We start from the raw sequence: 27,848 nt of genomic DNA, 5'->3' as shown, positions 1-27,848 counted from the left end.
ATTTGGACCAAGGCATCACTGAGCTCCTGGACAGTCTGAGGTGCAACCTGGTGACACTGGATGGACTGGGACACCATGTCCATGGATTTAGGTCAGGGAAGCATGGAGGCCAGTAAATGGTACTAATTCCTTCATCCTCCAGGAACTACCTACATACTCTTGCCATTGTTGGGCATTGTTGTGCACAAAAGTGAATGTAGTACTGCACCAGCATAGGGTCTGACAGCGGGTTTGGGGATTTCATCCCGATGCCATTGCCTAGCCTGTAGAGGTCTGTGTGGAGGACACAAAGACCATCACTGACCCTCATGAAGTCTATTTCTGATTGTTTGGTCAGAGACATTCACACCAGTGGCCTGGCAGTGCTCCTCCTGTTCCTCCTTGCACAAAAGAGCAGATATCAGTTCTGCTGATGGACTTTCTACAGGCCTGTTCAACTATCTCAGAGTAATTGCCTGTCTCCTAGGATCTTCTCCATGCCTTTAAGAGTGTGCTTGGAGATATAGTAAACCTGGCAATTGCATGTATTGATATGTCCTGGAGGTGTTACACTACCTGTGCAACCTCAGCAGGGCCCAGGTATCACCTTAAGCTTCCAGTAGTGGCACTGGCCTAAGCCAAATGCAAAACATTGTGAAAAAAAATAGTCAGAAGAGGAGGAAAACTGTCCTTTAAAACCATTCCTGATTTGGGGGTTATCCCATTGTTGCCCCTCTAATTAATTAATTAATTAGAGGGGCAACGGGGAATTTTATTCACACCAAAGATAGATTATCAGCCATTCTGCTACTAAAAGATCAGTATCTCAGAAGTTTTACTGACTTGATGCTGTAGTCTGATTAAAAAGTGTACCTTTAATTTTTTTGAGCAGAGTAGAAGAAGCTTGAGAACCACTGGAGTGAGAAAACAAATTCAGTGCATAGCTGTGTCGGTGATGACGACATTGGCACATCCAGGTGTCATTAGAGTAAAGCTCTTTATTATTAATGAGTTATGAAGTGCCCCCAAATTAAACAGACTACCTGTGCATGAGTTTTTGCAGTGTGTGTGTGTGTGTGTGTGTGTGTGTGTGTGTGTGTGTGTGTGTGTATGTGTGTGTGTGTGTGTGTGTGTGTGTGTGTGTGTGTGTGTACCTGGGTAACAGAGCTGTCACAGTAGTGAGAACACATATGATGTAGAAAAGAGAGTGGGACATTTGGAGTAACTCAATCCCCAGAGGGTTGACAGGGGGGCTGCAGGTCACACAGAAGCCACTGAGGAGCAGTACAAACCCAAAATAGGAAGCGCAGCTGAGCACCAACACAACCATATGAATCCATGTCTGCAAAAAAAAAAAAGATGCAAAACTCCAGAGCACAACTAAAGAGAGAGAGCTGCTCCTGAATCTTTCCATTTTCAGTTCTGACTTGGATTACATTTCCTCACGCTGTACACCAAAGGTCTCAAACCTAAATGAGCTGAGGGCCACTGCTGCCACTGTCATCTCATGTGAGGGCCACTTTAGTGTTCAAGTCGTACAAAAAACAAACAAACAACAAAACACCCACAAATATTTCCAAAAATGTAGTTATTTTTTGTTTTTTCAATTTCAAACATTGTATAACAAACTGCAAACTTGAATGAAGATTCTTTTTTCGCACTCTTAACTAACTGAAGCCTTTCATTGAACTACCAGATAAACACATTGGTCGTCTCTTTGTGGACAGACACGTGCAGCACTTCTGCTGTAATTTTGTTCGTATGTAACAAATCAAAGTGCAGACACAAGTGTACACATTAGTGTGTGACTCTCACTCAACTAACACAGCCAGTCCCTCAGCATGTTTGTGCTCTCTGCTCATGTTGCCTTCATATTAAATCATTTAAAGAATTTATTTTAACATTGCACACAACAACAAACAAATCCTCCTGAACAGAAAAAGTCACTTCAAGGGACAAACTGCATTAGATTTCTTCACGTCAACAAGTAAGGGTGACCTGTGCCGTGAGTTTGAGACCCCTGCTGTACACCCTAATATAACACACATAACCTTTAAGCTACACACTTGTTATTGTAAAGGCAAAGTAACTGAGACACAATCCAGCTGAAGTATAAATGATTTTGAGTGGTGGTGGTGAGTCTGACCAGTGTGTTGCTCTCGATCACTTGGTGCAGCAGAATAATGAAAAGTGCTGATGCATTGATCGGTGAGCCAAAGGACAGCACCCCAACATCTGATCCTGCGTATGCCTGTGAAAACAGAAAAAAGTCCCCTAAAATACTCTCACATGAAAATCTTAGAACATTAGGAGAAGACAGACAGACAGACCCGCATGCATGTAAATAGAAGAAATGCGATAAGTAACGATTTGCATGGTGTACTTACAAAGTAAGGCACAAAAAAGCAAACGAGGCTTTGGTAAAAAGCATCCAGGACCGTGATCCAGAACATGTATGGAACAAGCGTCTGTGAAGACATCACAATCATCTATTACACTTTCTAAACAAATATTAGTGTTACTGATGCCACACATGCAATACTTGTTTGGCTAACACGGGCCGCAACACTTGAATGAAAAACAAATGAGCCATGCTTAATGATAATGAGGTAATGAGCTAGGCCAGAGGCCAGCGGTAGGACACAGATAAAAGGATAACCAACAGAAATATGTTGGGACATGATCACATGAACCAGCAGGTGGTGTCGGGATGCATGTATGGCTATGATAGTGTCCTATTTTCTATCTTCTGTTTCCTCTTTCTGTGTAAATAATAAAATGATCACAGAAATGTAATTGTTGACATATTAATTAAAGTGAATTTATGTGTTTTTTTCTGTTATACAGGACTGTTGTGTTCATGTTTATGCACATTATGAGTTAGCAGCCTGGTTAGTGTGAAGACTACATTAGTAGGTATTAGAGTTTCATCATAGCAAGTGTAGAACCAGTTTACATTCAATAATTTAAAATACTTTGAAAGCCAAAGAAATGTAGTGATCAATAAAGTTTTCATAATTTAAGCAGTTTTCTTTTTTCATCGACATGATGCAAACCTGTTGAGACTTCATGATGCTAACTGTGTCCTCTAAGATTTTGTGTTCATAAGCTGCTCTGTTTCAGAAAATACATTTGTTAGGAGCACTGACCATATTCTAGAAAATGTTCGACAAAAATGAAAAAACAAATGAAATCCTTAAACAGCAACTGCCTTTTGTATAGTTTGTATGTCATTTCTATGGCATGTATGTGTTTGCAGTAACCTTGGAAGTTTGTGCATCCTGGTAGAGCTCAGGCAGCTCCATCAGAGTGTCGGCAGGTAAATCTTGGTCGAGAATGCCGTAAATAAGCGGAGGAGCTGATGTAAAGATTAGATTGAAGAGGATGAGCACCCAGGAGTTGGTCATGACACTCCCAGAAAAACCACAGAAGAACTGATACCAGAACAGCAGATTCACATACATCTGCAGGTAAGAAACACACAGACAGTAGTGAGGAATTTCCTTACTTATTACTTTTTTTTTATCCTTGTGTGAACAAGGAATTGCTCTAAAATTTTCTGTGTTTTGTAACGAATAAGTGCCATTTCTGGGAGATTCTTTAGTTTCAGGCAGAACATAAGCAGCTTTGGTGCGAGGAGGGCAGGAGCTCAGTGAACAACACTTTCAGTCAGGCTCAAACAGAAAGTCACCCCAAGAAGAAAGTCCATGCTAACACAGTGGAGAACCACGGCTTTGTCGTGGTCGTAAATCACTGGATTTATCCTTTCATCGTATCCTTTCAGTGATACGATGATAAATGATTGTTCATTGATCGTATGTTTGATTTATGCTAATAATGTGTCCCTTTGGCTCACACGCAGGGAAAACATGCAAAGTCAACATATAAAAGGCCCCCAGCTGTCTTTCTAATCAGGAACCTTCTTACTTTAAGGTGTCATTACTAATCTCTGCACAGGCAAAGCTCAATATCAACAAGTCCTCTGCATCATTGCAAGCTAGAGTAAGAAGGCTGCTGGGTGCCTCAAACCTGTGTGAGGTGTTTTGGGTATGTCAGACTAGTGTTGACCTCAGGACAGATTTGAGACATGCTGTGAGAGCTGGACTCAGTGGCCGGGGAGAAGAACTGTCCCACAACAGGAACCCTCCAAAGTCATGTCACACTATATGAGGCAAGTCTTATTAAATGTAGTCGTTAGTTTAAAGGTGTTCCAAATAATAGGCAGAATAAACCGAAAACAAATATTTGGATGCAGCAACATAACAGAGACAAAACTGCAGTAAGACTAAAAAAATGATTTGCTGTTGTTTTCTTGTGAATTACAGCAGGCGATTTTAGGGATGACAGTGTAACTGCTGTGAGTTCAACACCTGCCTTAATTCGAAACGTCAGTCAAGCAGTTTTTAACCTTTTTTATAAAGCTGTCAAAAAAGACTCTTACCACATTCTTATAGATGAAGTATTGTATCATGTTTGCAAGACGAGAGTAACACCAGTGGCCATGAACCAGCAGCAGCTTGCTGAGGTGTTTAAACCGTGAAATAGCAAAGTCACTGGACATCACAGCCTGGAGAAAGATTTAAAGCAACAAAAAATGACCACAGAGCAAAATAATGAAAAAAAGAAGGAGAAGAAAGCAAGCGTTAACCTCATTTAGCGCCTACTGGTGAGTGAAACCAGATGATACAGGCTAATGCAATATCACACTGATTCTAATATAACCACAGAAAGCTACAGCTCTCAAAGAGTTCTCTGTCATAGTCTTGGATGGGAGGCTGAATTAAACCTATACTAACAAAGAGTAGCTTCATAGTATTCTGTAAAGACCTCAGTTTGACAGTATTTTTTGTTATTACTAGTATTATTGTTATTTTTTTTTCTTTGTTAATACCTGCATTCCCTCCTGTCCAGATATCCCAATGCCCACATCAGCCACCTGAATCATGCTTACATCATTGGCTCCATCACCTGAAATAGCAGCATTGTTTTCCACTTGTTCGTGTCAAATTATTTCAAGCAGTGATTTGATAAATAAAGCTGACAGTACTCATGCAATGACAATGGAAAAGGCAGGAAGGTGAAGAAAAGATCATCTGTATTTCAAATGTCTAACAGAAAAAGGATTATGAAATGTCTTTATGGAATAATAAACAATCAGCTTCCAAGCTGCTTTTCTGTTGGCTGAGTTCTTACCAACAGCCAGGGTCATGACACCAAGATGGTCCCGGATCAGCTGGACCACTTGGCTTTTCTGCAGTGGAGTGGAACGGCAGCAGATCACTGCCTTGCATCGCCGGCTCAGCTCCAGGAAGTTGCTCCTCAATTCGTCCTCCAAGGCCCAACCCAGTGTCCGGCCATCTATGACCAGAATGAAGCTGCTGGACATGGATTCCCCATTTCCAGTAAGGTCAGTCAAACTCTCACCACCCTGGACTTCCAGTATGAGATCCTCAAATAAAGCTGCACAAGCATCCTGAAGGAAAAGAAAGGACTGTTATGTACCAGAGCAGAATGCGTAGCTGCATTTATTGCAGTCATTATAACCAACTTTTAATAAGGGGGGGAAATCCAAACCTACATGGCCCTGTGTGAAAAAGTGAATGCCCCCTAAACCTAATAACTGGTTGGGCCACCCTTAGCAGCAACAACTACAATCAAGAACTTACGATAACTGGCTACGAGTCTTTCACAGCACTGTGGAGGAATTTTGGCCCACTTGTCTTTGCAGAATTGTTGCAATTCAGTGACATTGGAGGGTTCCTGAGCATGAACAGCCTTTTTAAGGTCACGCTAGAGCATCTCAATCTTGTGAGACTTCACCAGAGGCCAGAGGTGCAAGCATCACAGCACATTTATGTCAAGAAAAGTGAAGATAAAACACAGAAAAATATGAAGGAGATTTTCCTGGGCTGGATTTTTATAGTAGATAACCCCCAGTGAAGTGAAGCAGAGCAACGTTACAGAGGTTTTGTTAGAGACACAGCTAAGCGTTTTGTAATTTGGCATAATACGTAAAAGCTGAAATTCACTGTGAATTCGTTTACCTGCTCTTTAATCTTTTGCTCTTTTAGCTGCTTGGCGGTTGTTGAAATAGTTTTGTGAGCTTTAAGCTGAGATTCTGGTGTTTCTGGCAAAATACATTTATATTTAAAAATCAATGTCAGGATTCAATGAATCGATATCACTTTATTCAATATAAAATCAATTTGAATCTGGAAATTGATTTTTTTTTTAAACCCACTCCTACTCCTGAGGCTGCAAAACAGCGCCAGTTATTAGGTTTAGGATGCAATCACTTTTGTCACACAGGGCTGTGTAGGTTCGGGTTCACTCTCAGGTCCATAGGTCACTGAGCATTGCCGTTATGGGTTGTGTCTTTCTCCCATATGCTCTTCCAGTATTGGTCCATCTCCAGCCTTGGTGGGGCTGCTCTCACATTGTTCCCCTGCCACTGAGAGTACACCTCGGATGGTTCTGTGGAGAACAGCTGGTTTATTCTCCTGACTTCTATATCTCGTTTGGCTGTCAGCGAAGGCGGTCGCACTTTTCTCCTCTCCTCTCCCTTATCTTCCCTGCTTAGCTTCTTATGTCCTTGTCTTGTCTCGTGTTTTTTTTACTTTCCCTGGAACACTCTCTCACAGTCTGTTTCTAAAACCTAAAAGAGAATTATGGATTTGATCAACTGGTCTCTGAATGCAATTGACACGCTCTTCTCAACGAGAAGCCCCGGCTCGGGAGAGCCCGGGTGCCCTGGAGGGACTTTCCCTGCCGGATACACGATGGACGGGTGGCAGACATGGAGGGTCGTGTGCCTGGCGGGACTGTCGATCGAGGACGCTGAAGATATCTACCTATTCGGAACCATGATAACAGGGTTCTTGCTGATCGGAGCTGGCTTGGCCCTGGCTTATCGAAGAATTAAGAAAGCGGAACCCCCTGTTCAAACCCCCACAAGGCTGCCCGCTGGGATTGAAACGATGGGACGAGGCGCGACTTCTCAGAATGGGCTCACTGAGTGCAGCATGGTTAAGATCTTGGAAAAGCTAACAGCTGCAGTGAATACTCAGAATAAGACCTCTGAGCGTATATTGGATTACATCAAGGAAAAGTTCACTCAGGATAACACCTCTGAAAGTTGGGATAACACCTCGGAACAGCTCACTACGGTCGTGAGGTCTCAGAATCGGCTCTTTGGGCACAAGAATGACAACACCACAGAGCGCAAGCTTGATAACATCATGGAAAAACTCGCGGCTCTCCAACGGGAAATGGAGAGACCAGTGTCGGTGTCGGAGTGTTAAAGAACAACTTTGAAATTCTCATGAGTTGTTCGCATAAAAGAAAACCACCATCATAACTCGGCTATCCCTTCGGCGCCAGCTGTGGGCTCAAGGCTGGAGCCGAACACAAACTCCCTAATAACGACTGTGTTGAGACTGTTCCTCCCATTCTATGCAAGGCCACCTGGGTTGGCTGGAAGACTGTTTACTTAGCCTGGCAGGGCGAAGGACACTGTCCCAGCTGAACTCTGGACACGCATACACATACATACACACTGATATGCACACACTCATCCCCCCTCCCTTTCCAAACGCCTTCGATGCTTGTTTCCTGCGGGGGAACACGGCGGGTCTGAGCCCGCGCTGGAATGGTAGCGCTGGGCAGGGCGGCTGCTGTGTTCGCTTCGGATTACTCCTCACCCCCCACCCAATCCTGTGGCTTGTTATGTCTTTTGTAATGTTGTGCTGTGGACATTTATGTGCTTTTTGTGCAGAGGAGTTTTTTTGTTTCCTGTTCTCATGCTGTCCTACCATGGAAGCACAGCATGAGTAGAGGTCTCTTTTTTTCCTCTTGTACTTTCCCATTGTAATGTACATTTCAGTGTTTTTTCTGTAACGCTACCGATCTCCGACTTGTATCCCCATGTAATGTCTGTGTTGTGTGTGTAAGGTCGGGGGGGGGGGGGGGGGGGGGGCATAAGCATTTTCTTTCCTAAAACAATGAATAACAATATAAATAAAAATAGAACACATTCATTAGCACTGGTAAAACTACTGGTCGATGGATGAGTCTACAAATGTCTATAGAAACCTTGTCCAGAAGAAACAACCCATCACTATGTTCCTCACCAGCAAAAAGAAAGAAGACATGCTCTAATGCTCTTCTTTGCTGTACAGTACATTCATCTCACGCACAGTTAATTCACTGTGTACACGAACAAATGAGTTTTTAATACGCAAGGTTCAAAAGTATTTTTAAGAGTGTAGACAGGATTTATAAGAAAGGTTTTTGAGGGTTTAATGACTTAAAATATATAAAAATAATAAAATAATCATATAAAAAGTTTCCCTCTAGCCCTGTGGACGGTCTATCCTTCAAGCTCGGGTCCTCTACCTGAGGGTCCTGCGCAGTATCTTAACTGTTCCCAGGACTGCGCTCTTCTGGACAGAGATCTCCGATGTTGTTCCCGGGATCTGCTGGAGCCACTCGCCTAGCTTGGGAGTCACCGCACCGAGTGTTCTGATTACCACTGGGACCACTGTTACCTTCACCCTCAACATCTTCTCGAGCTCTTCTCTCAGCCCTTGGTATTTCTCCAGCTTCTGGTTTTCCTTCTTCCTGATGTTGCTATCACTTGGTATAGCTACAGCTATCACTACAGTACAGCTGGTTTACTCTCCTGCCTTCTGTCTCTGTGGTATACTTCTTCAAGTGGCTGGCCAAGACTGTAAGTCTTTGTTTGGGAATTTCCAAGGCATGGGCAGCTCTTAGGTACCTCTTTCTTCAACTTTCTACTTTCAACTTCCCTCCGTGCTACCTTGATCTTGGCCTCTCGACTCCTTCTCCATGAACTGCACTGCTCCTTTGGGCTGTTCATCATATAGCCAAGCATCTCAGTGATCACTGCTGCTGTGGTGTAGATCAGCTGGTTCTTTTTGGTGATGGTTGCAGTACGGACTCTCCATTATGGTGCATTTACATCTTCTAGTAGACCTTCAGAGGGTACTTAACATATTCTTGGTAACCCGCTACGGAGGGTCCAGCTTTCCAGCTTTACCATGATCCTATCTTTCAGGTCAGTTTCTCTCGCACTCAACACTCCATCCGTCATACTTGGGGTGTCATGGTGTGACTGCTGGGTAGTCACAGGAGCATGTTTAGTGAGAGACTGAGATGACCCAAACGACTGTCAATCCATCTCCCTGTACAACTCCTCCATCTAATGCAGAGTGCACAGTGTGTGAAGAAGACCCTACACCCTTTTGCACATGCTCTACAGTAAAATAAAGTTTTTTTCACTCACTGACCATGCTTCCACAGTTTGCTGTCAGCAGTTTGTCACTGGCACATAGAAGTTTGCAGGCATAAGCGATGTTGATGGCTGTTTCCTGTTTGTCTCCAGTGAGAACCCAAATTTTAATCCTAGCCCTCTGAAGAGCAGCAATGGTCTCTGGAACCTCCTCCTGCAGTCTGTCTACAATCCCTGTGGTACCTGAAAACACACGCATACACTTTAAGTACTGGTATTTCAGCTCTGATATCGAGTGATTTAAGTCTGAGCTGCAGTGACTACCCAACAGAGTGAGGTTGGTCTCAAGCCTCTGAGCTGACTCCAGAAGAAGCTCCTCTCTGTTCTCTATGCTGCTCTCTGCCAGCATGTGTGCTTTCAGCCACAAGTCATACTCATCCTCCTTCAGAACCTGCAGGTAATCAATAACAGATCAAGCAAATATTAGTAACTACAAAGTCAGTAGTTGGCTGTCTGTCATGAATTCAAACCGACTGTGGGATCTTTCAATATGAATGGGAAATGAGACCAAGAAGCAACAGTGGGGAACAGAATCACAAAGCTCCAGGTGAGACAGACAGTTCAGTTGGGTCAAAGATTTTCACGCCAGTGGTCTGCTGGAGCTCATGTTTAAGGCCTCTGGCGGTGCTATCATCCTGTTCCTCCTTGCACAAGGGAACAGCTTGTGCAAGGAGGCCCTGTGCAGCTTTACTAGATTAACTGCTTGTCTCCTGGAATCTCCTCCATCCTCTTCAGACTGTGCAGTGACACAGAGCAAACCTTTTGTACTGTGCTCAGTTTTTCTGGATTTTAGTGTAATTTTTTGGAAGGTTATATACTTTTAATGTACAGCAATTTGGTCAACTCTGTTGTTTTAAATGTGCTATATAAATAAACTTAGCCTTCGTCTTGTGTTAGTTTAGTTAAAATCATTAGTGTTACAGGAAAATTTTGACCCGGTTATATTTACTTCAAGAGAAAAATTACAAGATCATCATTTAGCCTGGAGAAATAGTTTGTTGCTTTATAAGAAAGCCCTCCGCAAAGCCAGAACATCTTACTATTCGTCACTGATTGAAGAAAATAAGAACAACCCCAGGTTTCTCTTCAGCACTGTAGCCAGGCTGACAAACAGTCAGAGCTCTGTTGAGCCAACCATCCCTTTAACGCTAACTAGTAATGACTTCATGAACTTCTTCACAAATAAAATTTTAATCATTAGAGAAAAAATTACCAATAATCATCCCACAGATGTAATATCATCTACAGCTACTTTCAGTACCATTGATATTCATTTAGACTCTTTTTCTCCCATTGATCTTTCTGAGTTAACTTCAATAATTACTTCCTCCAAACCATCAACGTGTCTTTTAGACCCCATTCCTACAAAACTGCTCAAAGAAGTCCTGCCATTAATTAATGCTTCAATCTTAAATATGATCAACCTATCTCTAATAATCGGCTATGTACCACAGGCCTTCAAGGTGGCTGTAGTTAAACCTTTACTTAAAAAGCATCTCTAGACCCAGCTGTCTTAGCTAATTATAGGCCAATCTCCAACCTTCCTTTCATATCAAACATCCTTGAAAGAGTAGTTGTCAAACAGCTAACAGATCATCTGCAGAGGAATGGCTTATTTGAAGAGTTTCAGTCAGGTTTCAGAGCTCATCACAGCACAGAAACAGCTTTAGTGAAGGTTACAAATGATCTTCTTATGGCCTCTGACAGTGGACTCATCTCTGTGCTTGTCCTGCTAGACCTCAGTGCAGCGTTCGATACTGTTGACCATAATATCCTATTAGAGCGATTAGAACATGCTGTAGGTATTACAGGTACTGCGCTGCAGTGGTTTGTATCATATCTATCTAATAGACTCCAATTTGTTCATGTAAATGGAGAGTCCTCTTCACACACTAAGGTTAATTATGGTGTTCCACAGGGTTCGGTGCTAGGACCAATTCTGTTTACATTATACATGCTTCCCTTAGGCAGTATCATTAGAAGACATAGCATACATCTAGTTCATGCATTTATTACTTCCAGGCTGGAGTACTGTAATTTGTTAAAAACTTTCCTTTTTGCTAAAGCATATAGTTAGGGCTGGATCAGGTGACCCTGAATCCTCCCTTAGTTATGCTGCAATAGACGTAGGCTGCTGGGGGATTCCCATGATGCATTGAGTTTTTCCTTTTCAGTCACCTTTCTCACTCACTATGTGTTAATAGACCTCTCTGCATTGAATCATACTTGTTATTAACCTCTGTCTCTCTTCCACAGCATGTCTTTATCCTGTCTTCTCTCACCCCAACCAATCACAGCAGATGGCCGCCCCTCCCTGAGCCTGGTTCTGCCGGAGGTTTCTTCCTGTTAAAAGGGAGTTTTTCCTTCCCACTGTCGCCATGTGCTTGCTCATAGGGGTCATATGATTGTTGGGTTTTTCTCTGTATCTATTATTGTAGGGTCTACCTTACAATATAAAGCACCTTGAGGCGACTGTTGTTGCGATTCCGTGCTATATAAATAAAATATAATTGAATTGAAAACTTCAGTTACACTGAAGGATCAGATATTAAGTTATAACTGGACAAGATTAGTAACAAATTTAAATGCTAAATTTAAAAGCATTTAACTTCCCTTTTCACAAGTCTCTTTTATGTGACCTCCTTCAAACAACAAGAATGCACGGGGCAACGTGTCCAATGTTTTTTTGCATTCTGATGTCCACGTCCAAAACACAGTAGTTTCAGAAGAGCAGATCCATGTTAAAAATCTCAACATCACATGTGACCTGTGTAGTAAGTTTAACTGGATTCTCTAAGCACTGCAATTCTCTTTTGCTTTATCAGTTCTCCATCATGTCTTTCCTTGATAATTTACAATGAGCTTGAGGACAAAAGATCAGGAAAGTGTTAAATCTTCAAACAGATTTTATGGCTGCCTGGAGTGCATCAAAGATCTTTGCATCCAGCTAAAGTGAGAAACCATTAAATTATATACTACATTGTGAAAGAGTGTATTCATGGACATTCTGTACAAAGCTATTTTATTTCACTTCTCAGAGATGTTACCTTTTTAGCGATGCAGAGTGTGCGGAGGCCTTCTCTGGCATAAGCATCCAAATGTTTTTGGGTTTTTTCTTTGATGTGACTGTATACCTCCGTCTGATCTGCACCGGAGAAAAACAAACACACATATAAAACACAAAGGAACACTGATGAAAGACATTGCTCTTATTATAAATTTCATTTGTTCTAAAAATCATCAATCAGTAGGAAATCAATCTTAAATATTCCTTTTAATTACCTGTGGGGCTTTCAGCCAGGTCCATGATGACTGAGTCCGCACCCTTGGTGAAAATCACCACCTGTCCCGTCAGAGGGTGGCGAACCACTACGGACATCCTTTTCCTGTTGGAGTCAAAGGGCAGGATGTGGAGCAGCTGGATAGCCAGGGAGCCGATTCCTGGCAGATCCACGAGCAGGCTCTCTGCAGAGCGACCCCTCAGGGTACAGCGGTATGCACGTGCTGCATGGACCAAAGCTGCCTCATCTGGACTCTCTGCCTCATACACCAGTTCATCAGTTATCTCTTCAACACATTCCACTTGTCTGGTCAGGTCTTGCATGCTCTGTCTTGCCTCATCAGGGTTTGTCTGTGTATCCTTTAAGTCATCCTCTGTCTCTTGGTCCTCCACATCTTGTTCTTCCTCCTCTCTGGCAGATAAGTCTGGTTTAGAGTCATTTTCCTGGCTTGACCCTGACATGTCTGTGGTGTTGCTCACGGGAGTGGAGAGAGTGAGAGAGCCTCCCTTCCCCCTAATAAATAGCCTGCTTTTGAAGCTGTAAGGGCTGCCTTTGATTTGGGAAGGGGAGAGAGCGGAGAAGGGAGAGAAACTGAAACGCTGAAACATCAACTTAACTTCTTCCAGGGACTTTAGAGGTGTCCGTTCTTCAGGTATCTGTAGGAACAAGAAAACATAGAGTCAGCTTCAGGAAGGGAACTCGTGCTAAAAAAGTCAAGACGGTTTCCCCTGAAATTATTCTTTGAATTTTTACACTACTGAACACTTTACTGTATTTTTAATTAAAATGTAAACGAATCAAGCCAGAATCTTTCCCATTAGTCGAATCTCTGCACAAGGCAAAGTGAAAACCAGCTACAGCTTTGTTACTGTGGAGTATTTTGTGTCAACTGATGAGGAATAAATATCCATTAGACTCAATAATAGATATTGTGGTGATGTAAAGTGGAAACTCATGTCTCGTGATTTTCATGTTCAAAATCATGTTCAACCTTTAAATTTTTAGGCATTTAGGCTCTTTAAGTTATTTATATGATGATTAAGAGAAAGTAAGGACTATTTTAATATGCAAACATATTTCAGCGTGCCGTATTGTCAGAACACGTCCGACCGTCTGGAGTCAAAAAATCATGTTGAACTACTTTTAGTCCGGACTCTGAAGTCATTTCCACACTCGTCTTCAGTCAAATCAACAAGGAGATATTACTCAGAATTCTCATTCCATTATTGATGTAACTTATAGATTTGATTCCTTATCAGTTCTCGCTGTCGCTGTTTGAGGGTCACCATCATCTGTAAGCAGCGTATCAAAGACTTTATATCCGTGAATATTAACTGCATGTAGTATCGTCAAATGTTTGTTATGGTCAGTGTTTGGGTCATCACTCAAAAAACATAATGTATTACGCAGAACACTTTTCTTAAAAGTGATGTAAGTAATCTGTTACACTACTTGTAACATTATTTTTGCATTTTTCCATAAAATGGTGAAACGCATTGTCTCATACCTGTCTCATATATACATGCAGGACACACATATGATCTTTCTATTAGCAGTGGCATGCAGTGACTTTTACAGAACAAAGATGAAAAAAAGATAAAAGTGCTGCTGAGCCTGCACCTGCTCAACTTCCCTGTTTTATTATAGGCCAGACATGGTCAGAGCCACAGCCTTCAGCTTCTTCCTGTTAAAATGGAGTTTTTCCTCCCCACAGTCGCCAAAGTGCTTGCTCATAGGGCTCGTCTGATTGTTGGGCTTTCTCTGGATTATTGTAAGGTCTTTATCTTACAATATCAAGCACCATGAGGCGACTGCTGTTGTGATTTGGCGCTGTATAAATAACTGCAGTCACAAGATGACAGTAATGTTAACGATGGATACACATACTAATCGACAGGCGAGGAGCTTTATGGCAGCGCTGTTTGACATGAAAGAGAGAAATCACTTTACTTTGGTATATTTTAAATATTGTTAATATTGTTTATATTTGACAAGTCCTGATTGTAAGCCACTGGTATTTAGATATGAACACAAAGCCGGCAGCACAAAGCAAAGATGAAAACAGGACAAAGAGCCTTTAACTGCCACAATGATTCTACTGTAGAAACATGAACAGGTGGAAACCGAGGCTGCAGCCTGACTGCTCATCCGTTTATTACCTTTATTACCTGTTTAACACCAGGGTCTGGCAACTTGACTGTTGGTATTTGTTCAGCTTTAACATAAATCTGGGTTCTTGGCTAGCTTAGGTTTAGTCTGTGCTGTCTGTGCAGGGACTTGTAAAGAGCTGAAGTTGTGTTAGCAGCATAATGCACTGTAATACACTGTAGACCGTGCCACTGTTTTCCTCCTCTAGCATACAATCTGAACTCAGCTGATTGTAGCACAAGTGCAAGTGGAATGGATAAACAGATTCAATAGGCAGGCAGACGACAATGTCAAGGAACTGAATTACTGGGAATCAGTTCTCTGTTATCATCACAGTCCTAACACGTATTTGTTTTTCTATCCAAAATGTCTGAACAACATTTTAATCCGAGTCAGGAAATATCAAGTCCTTTCACACTAATATTCTAAAGATTATGAAGACCTCTAAACATCACACTGAACGAGATCACTCTACAGACTAAACTAAGCAAAATGTTTAAATAGGCTCGTCAGTATAGACAAAAGAGCAAATTGTTCCAACAAAACCATGTAAGTCATTTCATTGTAAATCAAAACAAATGTTGGAAACACATCTTTTATGTGTTATTTACTCACCACATGTCGAGGCTGGTTGGGCGAAGAAACCACCACACTGTTACAGATGGCCAGAGCCAGGAAGAAGTCAGTTATGTAAGTTAGTTCCATGCTGGATGGAGTCTCGGATGAGGAGTGATTGGTCAGCCAGTTCAGCTTCCTGCCAAGTGCGGGGTCTGGTACCACCTCCTTTGCCTGAACACAGGAGCAACAGTTGCTTACCCAACATGCCAACAATAGGAATAATATGTAAAAGCAGTGGAGTTCACTACATGCAAAATGTAGTGTGAGAAATATGCAAAAAACTAAGAATTCAAAAATGGGGCAAAAACAGCACTATATTTACCAGTAATTAATAAAACCAGCTTTTTATAAGGTCTCCAAGTCGAGTTTTTGATGTGCATTCCATAAATGTTGAACTGTCTGCTTTTGAGACCGTAACTATGAAGTGAAGTCAGCATACCGAGGGAATCTTTTGATTATCAGGATTCACTTACAGTAATATTTGCAGTCAGGAGAAATGATCAGACAGAGCTGATTATTACATATTTACTTAGGGATTCTCCCACATTCAAATTAATGAACTGCCACTTCCAACATCTGACCAATCACAAGACACGGATGGATGTCCTGACAGCAGAGCAACTGAATTTACAAACGAAGATAAACTGTTCTATAGGGGAAAAGCAGTTAAACACATAATACAGACGGCTGCTGTGTTTTAACTGCAGCAACATAACAGCTACAGATAGTGTAAATTAAAGTCCATCTGAAGACAGGAAGGAAAGCTGGCAAAGGTGCTGATTGTGTAACAGACTTATCAAAATGTAATATTTGTCTTTCACAAACAGGATGTGATGCGATAAGTATTTCATTAAAAGAATGTTTAAAGGACAGTTTTGTGGTGTTTTTTTAAGAGTTTGAAAGTAAAGAAGTAATATAAGCACAAAAATAGGATTAGACTATGTTCTATTGTATTTTAGGTCAACAAGTACAAATAGGTGTCCAATCCTAGAATTGTATATTAATACTGACAGAAGAATAAAACAGTTTTAAAACTGCAGCCAGTAGGAAAAAGAAGTTAAGGAATAAAGCTCCAGATGTTGTAGATTATATAACACAAAGACATTAGATTTAGACATTTTCTGGTGATTAGTCAGACAGTGATGATGTCATACCTGCTGACCTCTAATCTGGACCATGACCTGCTCTGGGGCGAGTTAGGTTTGCAGCATAAGGAGATGGTCTCATATACATTGACCAGGCAAGAAATTCCACCAGTCTGACTTGTGATGAGGCTCATCTTTTAATTAGAAGTCATTCCAGGTAACAACACTGTTTGACCACACGCACTACCATCACCACATTTATAAGGTGTTTGTGGTAGCAGAGAATGTTGGTGTCGTTGGGTATTGAACCCCAAAACTTGCCCAGAATAGCCAGCTTAGGTGATCTTCATGCACCTGGTTAAGCAGTGTGCCAATGTGTGTTGTTCTAGTAAACAGTAACTACTTTGTATTATATTAAACACAAGTCTCAACATGTGCCATTTCAAAGTTTTGATAACGTCACAGTTAAAAAAGGACTGACTAGATTTGTTCAAACTTTTAGCTGGTATTGTGTTTGGAGTAGACATGGCCTCTGACACCAGGGTCTATAAATTATAAAATTACAAAATATTTGTTTTATAAAAACATCTTTTAACATGAATATTATTTTAACAATACAAAGAATGCAATTTTGCATCAAACATGTAAAATTGTTCCAAAAATAATGTCTGTGTGTGAGAGAATCTGACCATGCGGCTGCAGAAGGCACCGGTCCTGGGCTGGATGTGACCCGACAGTCGATCCTCCTCCATTGGCTCAGCAGTGAGCGTGTGAAGAGACACAGAGCTGCGGTTGCAGCTAAGAGAGCGACAGCTCAGAGATTTCCCACTGTAGCCTGACTTCAGAGTCACAGAGCGAACAGCCGTCTCGGTGTTTTCTGATTCGTACACCTCAAGCCTTCGAGCTGACACACATAACAACACATCAACAATGATACCATGCAGGCTGTCATTAGCATACCTGTAGTTTAAGGATAATGGGTGCTGTATTGTCTAAAATCTACTAAATCTTTATACATTTATGATCAGATGTCAGAATGTTTTATTCACTGGATGTTATTCTCCTCCAGTTCAAGCATTTTGATGTTAATTTTATTAAATTAAGTTTAGTTTCATTATAGTGCCAAAAAACAACAACTGTCACCTCAAAGTGCTTCAAATGTCTGCTGATACCAAATACATTTAGACCCTCTTTCTTTCATTTTATTAAACAACAATAGAGCATAGACCACAGAGCAACAGCAGCAGACTGAAACTTGACGTATGTCATTAAATTAGAAGAAGAGCTCTATTTAATGCTTAACTGAAACTGCCAATAAATTATTAATGAATATCCATTTATCCATCCCGGCCACTAGGGGGAGTAGCTTATAAACCAACAACCCGAGATGTCCTCAGCTACCTCCTCCAGCTCATCAGAACACGGGATTCCCCATATAACCACAGTACTTTCCACAGGACATGGTCATATGCTTTCTCTAGGACCACAAAGTGTAACTCCTACTAAATACCTTTGAGAGGATAAAGGTCTGGTCTAGTTTTCTACAAGCAGGACATAAACCGACTGTTCCTCTGAATCTGAAGTTAGAGTAATGGACAGGCTCTCTTCTCCAGTATCCTGGCATAGACCTTCCCCTTATATATACACTACATTCTTAAAAATGCTGATGGGCGAGCCATCTCCCTAGTCCCCGAAGTCTGTTTCCTCTATAGAAGGTTGTCTGTGGGACTGAGGATATGTTCAAACTCCTCTTTCCACCGCCTGACTATATCCTCAGTTGAAGTTGGCAGGACCTCAACTGCATTATGCATGTTTGAGCAGAGCACTGCTTTCGCCTCCTTAGTCACCTCAAAGAATTGCTTTGAGTTCAGCAATTTCAGTCACTGCCAAACTTTGCTTGGCCTGCTTTTAATTGTTAGCTGCCTCCAGAGTCTCACAGGCTAACCAAGCTGAATAGGACTCCTTCAGCTTGATGGCTCCCTTGTTCAGCACATAAGTGCAAATGACAGTCTGCTCCCATTCAACAACCCAAGGGTGCAGGACAGCAACCCTGTTGTCCTCTGGGAAAACCAGGCAGCAGGCCGGGGAGATAGACAGACCCTTGTTGTTTCCTCAGGCTACACCTGACCGGGCCCCATAGGCTAAAGGCCGCCTACCAGGCACTCTCCCTCGGGCCCCAACCCAAACTTGGCCCCAGGGTGGGGGTGCGGCAACTGTATCCTGGCCAGGGTGAACTGATCGCTTGGTTTTCTTCATTTCACAGGAGTCACTGAGTTGCTTTTCACCTGGCCTTCACCCAGGACAACTTTGCCAAGTGAGACCTTACAGAAAACAAAGCCCCTGACAACACAGCTCCAAGACACACAGTCCTCTGCGACAGTAAGGTGGTTTTCACAGATCGAATGATCAAAAACAAAAACACTATGGAGAAGCAAAAACATTTTCATCTGAATGTTTGTTTTTTTCATCTGTTTTTTGTTTTACACCTTTGTGTCTGTGGAATTTCATGAAGAAATTTAGTTTGTGATATTGAGTGACAACGATATTCTGCACAATGACATCAACTAAAGACAACATCGTACAAAAGTTTAAGGCACTAAAGACAAGGTGAACATCTTCTTTGTATAAATGCTGTGTGTAAGCACTCATCGTCCTAGCTGCATTCCTACTGTAATTACAGAATTCCCTTCAATGCCGAAAATATGTTAACAACAGAAGTCAATGAAATTCAAAGCATTCTAGCAATAATAGCGGGTTCTACCATTTTCCTCATGAGGATATTCAACTCCAAAGATACTGCAGCGGCGAAACACCATCTTATTTTCTGTCAGTGTTCCTGTTTTATCAGAGAACAGGTACTGAATCTGACCGAGGTCCTCGGTAATGTTGAGAGCACGGCACTGGATCCTAGAGTCCAGCTGTTCGTTGTACATGGATAGGTCGTTGTGGATGAAGTAGATCTGGCCTAGTTTCACAATCTCAATGGACACGTATAGAGAAATTGGGATCAGCACCTGTTGAACAAAAAGCATTAATCCTTCTAACATGCTGACGAGTAAAAAAATTTAAGCACAGGTTCCTGTGATTTTACACCATCACGTTTGTGTCAATTTAAAATTGTTTTGGTTATCCTAGAAAAGACCACAATAGCAGCAAATGAGAGGCTTTGATAAATGTGCCCAAGTCTGAAGCTAACATACCTGCAACACAATGACCATAGTCCAGAATATATAGAATCCAGCCAGGGCAGGAGGCGTCTCAGTATCGACCTGGAAGATGGATTCTTTAAAGCTGCTCACCCAGAGGCCGTGGCCTGAACACAAATGAAATCCTTACTGGCCATTCCTCACTGTTGTTATCGGCAACATACAATGTGCACTATTACAAAGTTTCCATCAGAAGAATACTGTGACCAGTCAAAGCTGTTGTCAAGTGAGAGCTGTGATACAACAGTGTCAGTACAGACCTATAGCAGCAGTCAGGCACATAATGAAGAGTAGGACCACACACCAAAGGATGTCTGTATTCAGGTGCTTCTCCAGCTTACTGCGCTTATACCTCGGCCCGCTGTTGTTCATCATGGCTTTAGTCTCATGACCTGAGTCCATAACAAGAGAAGAACACAGCCATCTTTGAAGACTATGTGTTGAAATTACATAAGCAAGACCGGGACAGCACTCTTTATTCATACATGAGTCAACATGTTTTACAGCCTCTAAATCTTTTAACGCAGCTTCCTCAGTCGGTTTGGTCAAACTCTGCAAAGTAGTAAGTGATAAGTATGTGCAACTAATAACATTGTTTTTGCTGTAAATAGTTAATGGTGCTTGGAAAGTTTTGAATAATGAGACATGGCAGTTTTTTATTAACTAAAATTCATGAAATTCTAAAGTGGGAAATCAGTTAATTTGTGTTTTTAAAAACCATTAATAAGGATGTTTTGAGGAGCTTTTGGTCTACTCCACTTTGTCAGGCAGGTCCTATTTAAGCGATTTCTTGATTGAGAACAGGCATGGCTGTAATCAGGCCTCACAGTTATTACTGTAGGTTTTTACACCATGTAGGTTTGGATTTTTCCCCTTAATAATAAACATGTTCATTCAAGTGTAAAGAAACATGTAAAAACAAAACAAAACAGGAACTCGGGAAGCGGGCAAACATTTTTTCCACACAACTGTAAATGTCTTCACTTCCTTTTACTCTACAAGACAGAGCAACTTTCAACAGTCAAAATCTAATTGAGTCATTACAAGTGGACATTTTAGCCAAATCTCTGGCAAAGATTTTCTGGTCTCTGGCTTTTCTTTGGTCATGTATGGCATCAAGATTCCAAGATAAGACTTATTATGAACAGTGGCTATTTCTAATTGTCTTTGCCTGGAACAGCTTAAGAATACAGATCAACAGAACGTTGACCCTAACCCTATTTTAGATTCAACTATTCAACTGTTGGTTGTGGATATTTCACAAAGCAATAGACAGTGATGATTCCTGGGAGTGGGGTTGCCATGGACAATAAGTATGAAAAGACAGATGGAGGCACTAGTATGGTTCCCATATAAAGCCTCGAGCTGGACATTTTCTCTGCCCCAGTCTTGGTGTTTTAAAGCTGAATGTGATGAGCCAGGGACGGATCTGATATCGAAACTGCAGTCTCATGGATAACAAGTTCTAAGTGGGAAATTCTCCATTTAGAATGAGCATAACTTAATGTTCTGTTTAGTATGACTTGAAACTAATGATTGAGCCCATAAGGTTCAAGTAAAAGAGACAGCTAAGCCACTTTTACCACATAAAAACTTACTACAACTAAACCTACAAGTTTTTCAAATAAAAAGAGTTTATGATATTATGCCTGAAATCTGCTTGAGCCACACTTCTCCAGTTTTTCCATCGTCAGGACCTTAGCCCTGTTGTTCTCAACTACCTTTGGTGTTGACTCTCAGTGGGAAATTTAGTGCATACGAGGTGCAGATGTTCCTGTATACTGTTGTGTATTATTGGTCTCCTGTGGCTGTACACCCTGGATGGATCTTGAATTTGGCCACAATCTTCATCCTCATCTGTCACTGCAGGTGGCTGGGCATCATCTAATGCCGTTCCACTGCTCTTGTCTACTACGGCTGGATCATCATATTCATACAGCTCACTAAAGCTTCAGTAATATATCTCTTCTAAGTTAATACAGCTACTACACAATACTGTGAAAAAGGCATTATAAATAAAGCAACAAAGTAAGAGGCCAATATGCGCGAATTAACGAGTAAAATGTTGTGTTGAAACAACATTTTCAGTTTTTCTTATGAAAAAAAAATTCAATTTCTTTTATGGATGTAATTTGTTTTAAACTTTGGAAAAAATGCCAGTGTAACTGTTAACGTTCAGATGTGACAAAAATAAAACTGCAGGCTTACCAGCATAGACTACGATGCCTACCACCGTTTCAGTGTTGCGTATGGTGCAGCTCCTGAGCAACAGGTTGCCACTATGGAGGCCTACACGAACCCCATTTGAGTGCTCCCTGTGAAACAAAATACACACACAAACTCATACAAAGACAAAAATAGTTGACAATACAATGAATACCAGCCTCTCTATAAGCAGTGCTCATTCTGACCACTTGAACTGGAAACTAAAAGGCGGTCTGAGGAAATCCCTGAGACATGGATATTGACTCCAGGAAAAGTAAAAAGGTCTGATATCAAATAATAAAAAAAGACACTCACTTGTCAAATTAAAATATTTGCCGTACAATGTGTTCCTAAATAATCCATCCAGGCAGCTGAAAAAAGTCTATTTTTGATGTCACCGTGTTTCCATGACACGGTGACATCAACTCCAAACAGACAAATAAACAAATGTGTTTAAACACTCTGAAATAAAAAGAGACTCACATGTAACCTCTAAACCTGCTGAGGTCATTGTTGGGGTTCTCACACTCAATACGACTGTGGAAACTCTCAGGAGTGAACTCTTCTCCCTGCAACACAGACACTTTCTATCAAACATGCAAATAAATACATGTAGAAAGTCAAGTAAGCAAAGACACAAACACACAAAAGAAAAGACTGACATACACAGCTGTGTAAGAGTCCCCTCTTATTAGTGGCATTGCTGCAAAGCAACAGCTCCTTTGTGTGCTGCGAGCTTCTATTCAGACTGTTGAAATTTGATACAGTTTCTGAAATGTTCCACTTTTTCTGTTGATAGAGTCACATTGACTTTGAATGGAGAGACCAACCTCTCTTCCCTTTAGGCTGAATTTCTCCCACACCATTTGTCCTACAGACATTGTTGTCACACCAAACTGAGCAGCATGAGTGTGCCTACAAAACCACCTTCTGTCACGATCCTGGGTCTTTTGACCCAGTATTTTGAGTTTTAGTTTTTCTTTTTATGTTTATGGTTTATGTTTAAGTTCATTAGGTTATCTAAGTTCATTTGTTCATTCCCCTTGTGTCTTCTACCCCTGTGTTTTAGCCTCCCTTTGCCCTTTGTGTTTCATGCTGCTTGTCTTATGTTGTCAAGTTTGTATTGTCATGTCTGCGTCTCATGTTTCCTCTTTTATTTTGAAGGTCCATGTCCTACGTTAGTGTAGTCAGCTTTGCTTCCTTTGTCTCGTTAGTGTAGCTGTTTCCCCATGTGTTTCCACTTCCCCTAATCACCCTTGTGTGTATTTAGTCTGTGTGTTTCGGTTCATTCTTTGTCAGGTTATTCACGCCATGTTTCTAGGTTTCATGTTGATTGTTTAGTTCTCCCAGATTAGGTTAATGTTAGTTTTATTTCAGTTTGCCTTGCCCCTTGTTTGTACCTTTTTTACCAGCCTCATTAAACGGCTCGCTGTTAATTCAAGTTTTATTCCACGTTCCATTTTGTCTGCATTTTGGGTCCTCTACGTCACTCCATACAGTCTGCCTCCGCCAGACTGTGACACCTTCTACGGTTTTTCAGTTATTTTAAAAAAATGTCACCAAAAAAAAATCTGTCAGACGTGTCAAATGTATTACCTGCAGTGGGAAGTCTGAAACGACTTGTCTCTGTTTCAGGTTGGTCTCCCCATCTAGGTTGGCAGTTTCAATGTAACAAACCCCACGAGGGTCAGAGGAATACAGCAGCAACATGTCAGCTGGGATGATTTCATTACAGGACAAATGAACAAAGTCCCCAACTTGCACATTTTTCCAGCACTGGTCAACGTAGGATTTCTGTGTACTGTGGGACAAAAAGAGAGTGAGAGAGAGAGAGAGAATTAATAATCAATCAAAGAAAACATAAGTTTGTTGGCACCTCTTGTGGCTGTAATCTCAGAACCAGGTGGTGGACACCGGAGATTAAAGAAGCCGTGCCAATGAGCACCCAGAGGCTCCAGCACCCTGCTGACAGGTACCAGCAGGCCAAGCAAGAGTGCAGCTCTGGCAAAAACCTTCGGCCAGATGATGGCAGAAGACTTTTTGGTTGGCTTAAAGCAGTTCTGCCAAATTGACAGTCGAGTCAGGAGGGGTATTCTAAACACACCGTTTACAGTGGTGGGACACCGTTAGGTGCTGGAAGGAACACCTTAAACCTACTGGCACACCGTCTATAATCCAAGTAGAATCTTGGGATGAGGGGGACAACTTGCCTATCACTAATGTAGTTAAACAACTGCACAGTGGCAGGGCACCTGGGAGGGATCAGACATCCTGAAAGCTCTGGATGTTGTCGAACTGTTCTGGCTGACACATCTCTGCAATGTTGCACGGAGGTCTGAGGCCATGCCTCTGGATTGGCACAATGGTGGGTGTCGGACTCTGCAAGACACCAATTATGTTCATGGACTTTTCAGACAGAATATCTAGGTGTAGCCAGGTGGTGACGGCTCTCTGAATCAGTTTTTGGTAGTGCTAGTGTATATATATATATATATATATATATACAGAAGAGATATATATATATATATATATATATATATATATATATATATATATATATATATATATATATCACAACTTTTTTCTTTTCCTTTGTTTTTTAGACGAGTACTTCTGACTACAACACTATCAGCCCACTTTAACCCCTGAGTATAAACTATAAATGATACAGCTGAACTTAAAGTAATGACTTGTTTTGTAAGTGTGAGGAGTAGAAAGTACAGATACTTGTGTAGAAATGTGGGGAGTGAAAGTAAAAAGTTGTCAGAAAAATAAATACTCAAGTAAAGTGCAAATACTTGAAAATTAGTATTAGTACTTAGTAATCAGCAGAAGTGAGTAACAAAGTTGAGTTTTTTTGTGATTACTGTAAACACTGCCTAATGTAAAACCCACTGTCATGTTTTTTGTCAAATATAAGTTACATTGTTAGAAGTTACTTATGAATATTTCTGAAAAGTTAAACATCCAAAGAGTTGGTGGACTTGTCAGTTCCTGTTTTGTGGAACCTGCTTTAGTGGAAGTCTTGACCCACCTTTGACCACATCTGGTTTAACAGCACAGAACAGGGTGAAATACACTAATGCATAATTTCCCTGTAGACTACAATATAGTTGATATGTATATGTTTTTAGCCAATGCTGTGATCAAGGTTCATCCGTGACCACAGGAACTGTAAAAAAAAATTAATTAATACTATATTACTTACGAATATATTACAGCTAATTGACTGAAGTGCTTGAAATGACAAAACAGACCATCTTTAAAGGGACCAGTATATGCAGGGCCATTATAATAAAATTGACCCTACCTGCTGTAAACACGACACAGAAGCCCATTGATCAAACGATCAGTCTTAAACCTGCGGTAGTCTTCGCAGATATCCTTCAGAGCTGTTAATGACAGCACCAGTACAATAGGAACCAGAGCGATCTCTGGCTGAAAGGCTTCCACAACAGGGACAAAGTTTAGTGCAGCAAGCAAAATGAAGTAGACGTTAGCAAATCGGTGGAGCTGCTCAAAAACATTCTTGGGCAGAAAGGACAGAAAGGAATACTTTGTTGTCCGGATCTTGTTGCTTTTATACAGCTGTAGGAGCTCCTTCAGGTCCTCATTCTCTGTGAAGGAAGGTACCACAGTCCTCTTCTTCCGGTCGTGCTCCTTGGTAGCATGAGGGCAGGATGGTTGCTCCGTGCTGTTCATGAGTCCACTGTTCCAGCCGATAATGTTTGTCAACTTGTCCCTAATCGTAAGCCTTAATTTTCCATGACTGCATACAGCTCTAATCTGAAAAATATTTTTCTTCAACTTTTATTCTGCTCTTTCTTCTTACTCATCCTGCTGTAGAACTGTTTTCCTTTTCCTATCATGCCTATCACAGCTGTGGAAGGCAAGGTGGGAATGATCAAAAGACAGCTGACAGTCTTACGGAATTCACTGCCACTCCTCTAAAGGGAAGCAATGCTGTAAAGAAACTCAAAGTTCAAGTTTTACAACTGCCAGAAAAGACAGATCAGATATATCAGTCAGCAGTGTCACAAAGCAAAGATTGTTTCCTGACAGTCCCATTAAAATCAGATGAGTCCCTGTCCACTGAGCAGAAGGAGTTTTATATTGTTTTTCTATGTTTGATTGTAAAATGTGAAATCTACAGTGCAGTCACTGGAAGCACCCATGTCCCCATTGGCAGAGGTTACAGAAGCCATCTATTTTTTAAATGTATATTGTGAGTGACAGCCAGGCTCAGCTTTTTCACACCTTGGTTATATAAGAGACTGAGCATGTCTTCATTTGACTGATTTGAGTGCAGTGAAAGTGCAATGAATGCTATGGTTGCCATGAGCACAGGATTAAGAAAGCAGTCAGAGGGCTTGTGCACTGTCACTGCTTAGCTTTATAAGATTTGCACAGAAAATTAATACTGCTGCAAAAACAGCTGATTATTGGCACAGCAAACATGCAAACTCCACACAGGAAGGCTCGATCAGACGGGGATTAAAATACAGAAAGTTTCACTTCCTGTCCAGCCCACACCTTTACAGGCAGCACTTTAACAAGTTCATTCATTTAGTATAGCTGAATGTCCTTAAAACAAAAGAACTCATAATGGACTTCAGGAGGCACAGACAGGTGGGAAGTAACAAAGTATAAATACTTGGTTACTGTACGTACATAGAATTTTCAGCCATCTGTACTTCAGTATTTATTTTTCTGATAACTATTTACTTTTATGCCTACATTTTGAAACAAATATCTGTACTTTCTACTTCAAAACAGACTGGTTACTTTTGGTTCAGCTGCTTCACTTACAGCGTTTATACCCTGGAGTTAAAGAGGGCCAGAATGAGTGCAGGTGTCCTGTTGTGTTTGCGGAACTACAAAATCTAGCTAGCTTGTAGAAGAGGAGGAAGTATGAGGGGAGTGATGTTTTTTTAAGTGTCAGATCATTTCAAATTCACCGTTTCTATCAGCTCAACAAACATCAACAAACACACAAACTGTATGCAGTTTGTCGCACAGTGTTGCTAGGTAAAGGTCCAGTAACTTCACTCAGAGATGGATCATACGTGGGATTTGTTTATTATCTGTTTTGATGATATTTTTCATATTGTGAAATGTCCTGCATACCAAAATATGCAAACTTGTGTTATTGAAATGCTGCATGAAAGTACTCAGAGGTTTTGTGCAGGAAAAACAGGTTAGTTTGCAATAATGCAGAGAATTCAAAGTAAAGACTGATACGTCTTGATGCATTCTCAATCATCCAAGTAAGTAAATCTCCAAAAGTTGATTCTGTTCATCTGGACGCAGCGTTGTCAATGGGAGAAACGTTTTGTCACTCATCCAAGTGACTTCTTCAGTCTCAGCTGACTGCAGGTTTCCCCAATCTTATAAACAGCCCTCTGAAGCAACAGTGGGCTGGGAGGTCAGTTCCGTCATCATAATTATGCAAATTCTCATGACCATTGACCAAGACAAGGCTACTGACCGGACCCCATACCACAGGCTATACCCAGGGGAATCTACACCAAGTCTGTATGGTTTACCGAACATACATAAACAGGGTGCACCTTTAAGACCGATTGTCTGCATGATCAACTCGGTCACCTATAACATCTCCAAGTTTCTGGCTTCGATCCTCAACCCGCTGGTGGGCAGCTCTGAACACCACATCCAGAACACGTTGGATTTTGTTGAGAAGGTGAAAGATGTCATCATGGAGGCAGATGAAACCATGGTCTCGTACAATGTTACATCTCTCTTCACTTGCATCCCAGTCACGGAAGCGTTGGAGGTAGTTCGTAAGAGATTACAGGATGACCCCAACCCCAGCAACAGGACCACTCTCAGCATCAACCAAGTGTGTTTGCTCTTAACTGTGTCTTCATTCCACCTACTTCACATACAAGGGTCAGTTCTACAGGCAGAAACATGGGTCTGCCATGGGCTCCCCAGTTTCACCCATCGTGGCCAATTTGTACATGGAAGAAGTGGAAAAGAGGGCTTTGCTATCCTA

General features: G+C 41.4%; 1 protein-coding gene across 2 annotated transcripts in view; it reads right to left on the bottom strand.

Moving 5' to 3' along the window:
- The window catches only part of atp10d (ATPase phospholipid transporting 10D), a 50,092-nt gene that overhangs the window by 6,231 nt on the left and 16,013 nt on the right, over positions 1-27,848 (bottom strand). The window contains exons 4-22 of one of the 2 annotated variants that reach the window (XM_063499664.1): positions 23,429-23,633; positions 22,316-22,401; positions 21,836-21,942; positions 19,888-20,019; positions 19,622-19,734; positions 19,183-19,435; positions 17,111-17,325; positions 15,334-15,507; positions 12,572-13,226; positions 12,337-12,434; positions 9,554-9,680; positions 9,288-9,472; positions 5,173-5,452; positions 4,871-4,947; positions 4,421-4,546; positions 3,243-3,443; positions 2,367-2,447; positions 2,126-2,230; positions 1,134-1,321 (exon numbers count right to left, since the gene is read on the bottom strand). In XM_063499664.1, coding sequence (XP_063355734.1) covers positions 1,134-1,321; positions 2,126-2,230; positions 2,367-2,447; positions 3,243-3,443; positions 4,421-4,546; positions 4,871-4,947; positions 5,173-5,452; positions 9,288-9,472; positions 9,554-9,680; positions 12,337-12,434; positions 12,572-13,226; positions 15,334-15,507; positions 17,111-17,325; positions 19,183-19,435; positions 19,622-19,734; positions 19,888-20,019; positions 21,836-21,942; positions 22,316-22,401; positions 23,429-23,633 — 3,408 coding nt within the window. The remainder of the gene's footprint in view (positions 1-1,133; positions 1,322-2,125; positions 2,231-2,366; positions 2,448-3,242; positions 3,444-4,420; positions 4,547-4,870; positions 4,948-5,172; positions 5,453-9,287; positions 9,473-9,553; positions 9,681-12,336; positions 12,435-12,571; positions 13,227-15,333; positions 15,508-17,110; positions 17,326-19,182; positions 19,436-19,621; positions 19,735-19,887; positions 20,020-21,835; positions 21,943-22,315; positions 22,402-23,428; positions 23,634-27,848) is intronic. The other variant, XM_063499665.1, reaches the window with a different exon arrangement.

This window comes from Pelmatolapia mariae, linkage group LG16_19 (genome assembly GCF_036321145.2).
Source record: "Pelmatolapia mariae isolate MD_Pm_ZW linkage group LG16_19, Pm_UMD_F_2, whole genome shotgun sequence".
Lineage (NCBI taxonomy): Eukaryota > Metazoa > Chordata > Actinopteri > Cichliformes > Cichlidae > Pelmatolapia > Pelmatolapia mariae.
This window is presented reverse-complemented; position numbering and strand designations above follow the sequence as displayed.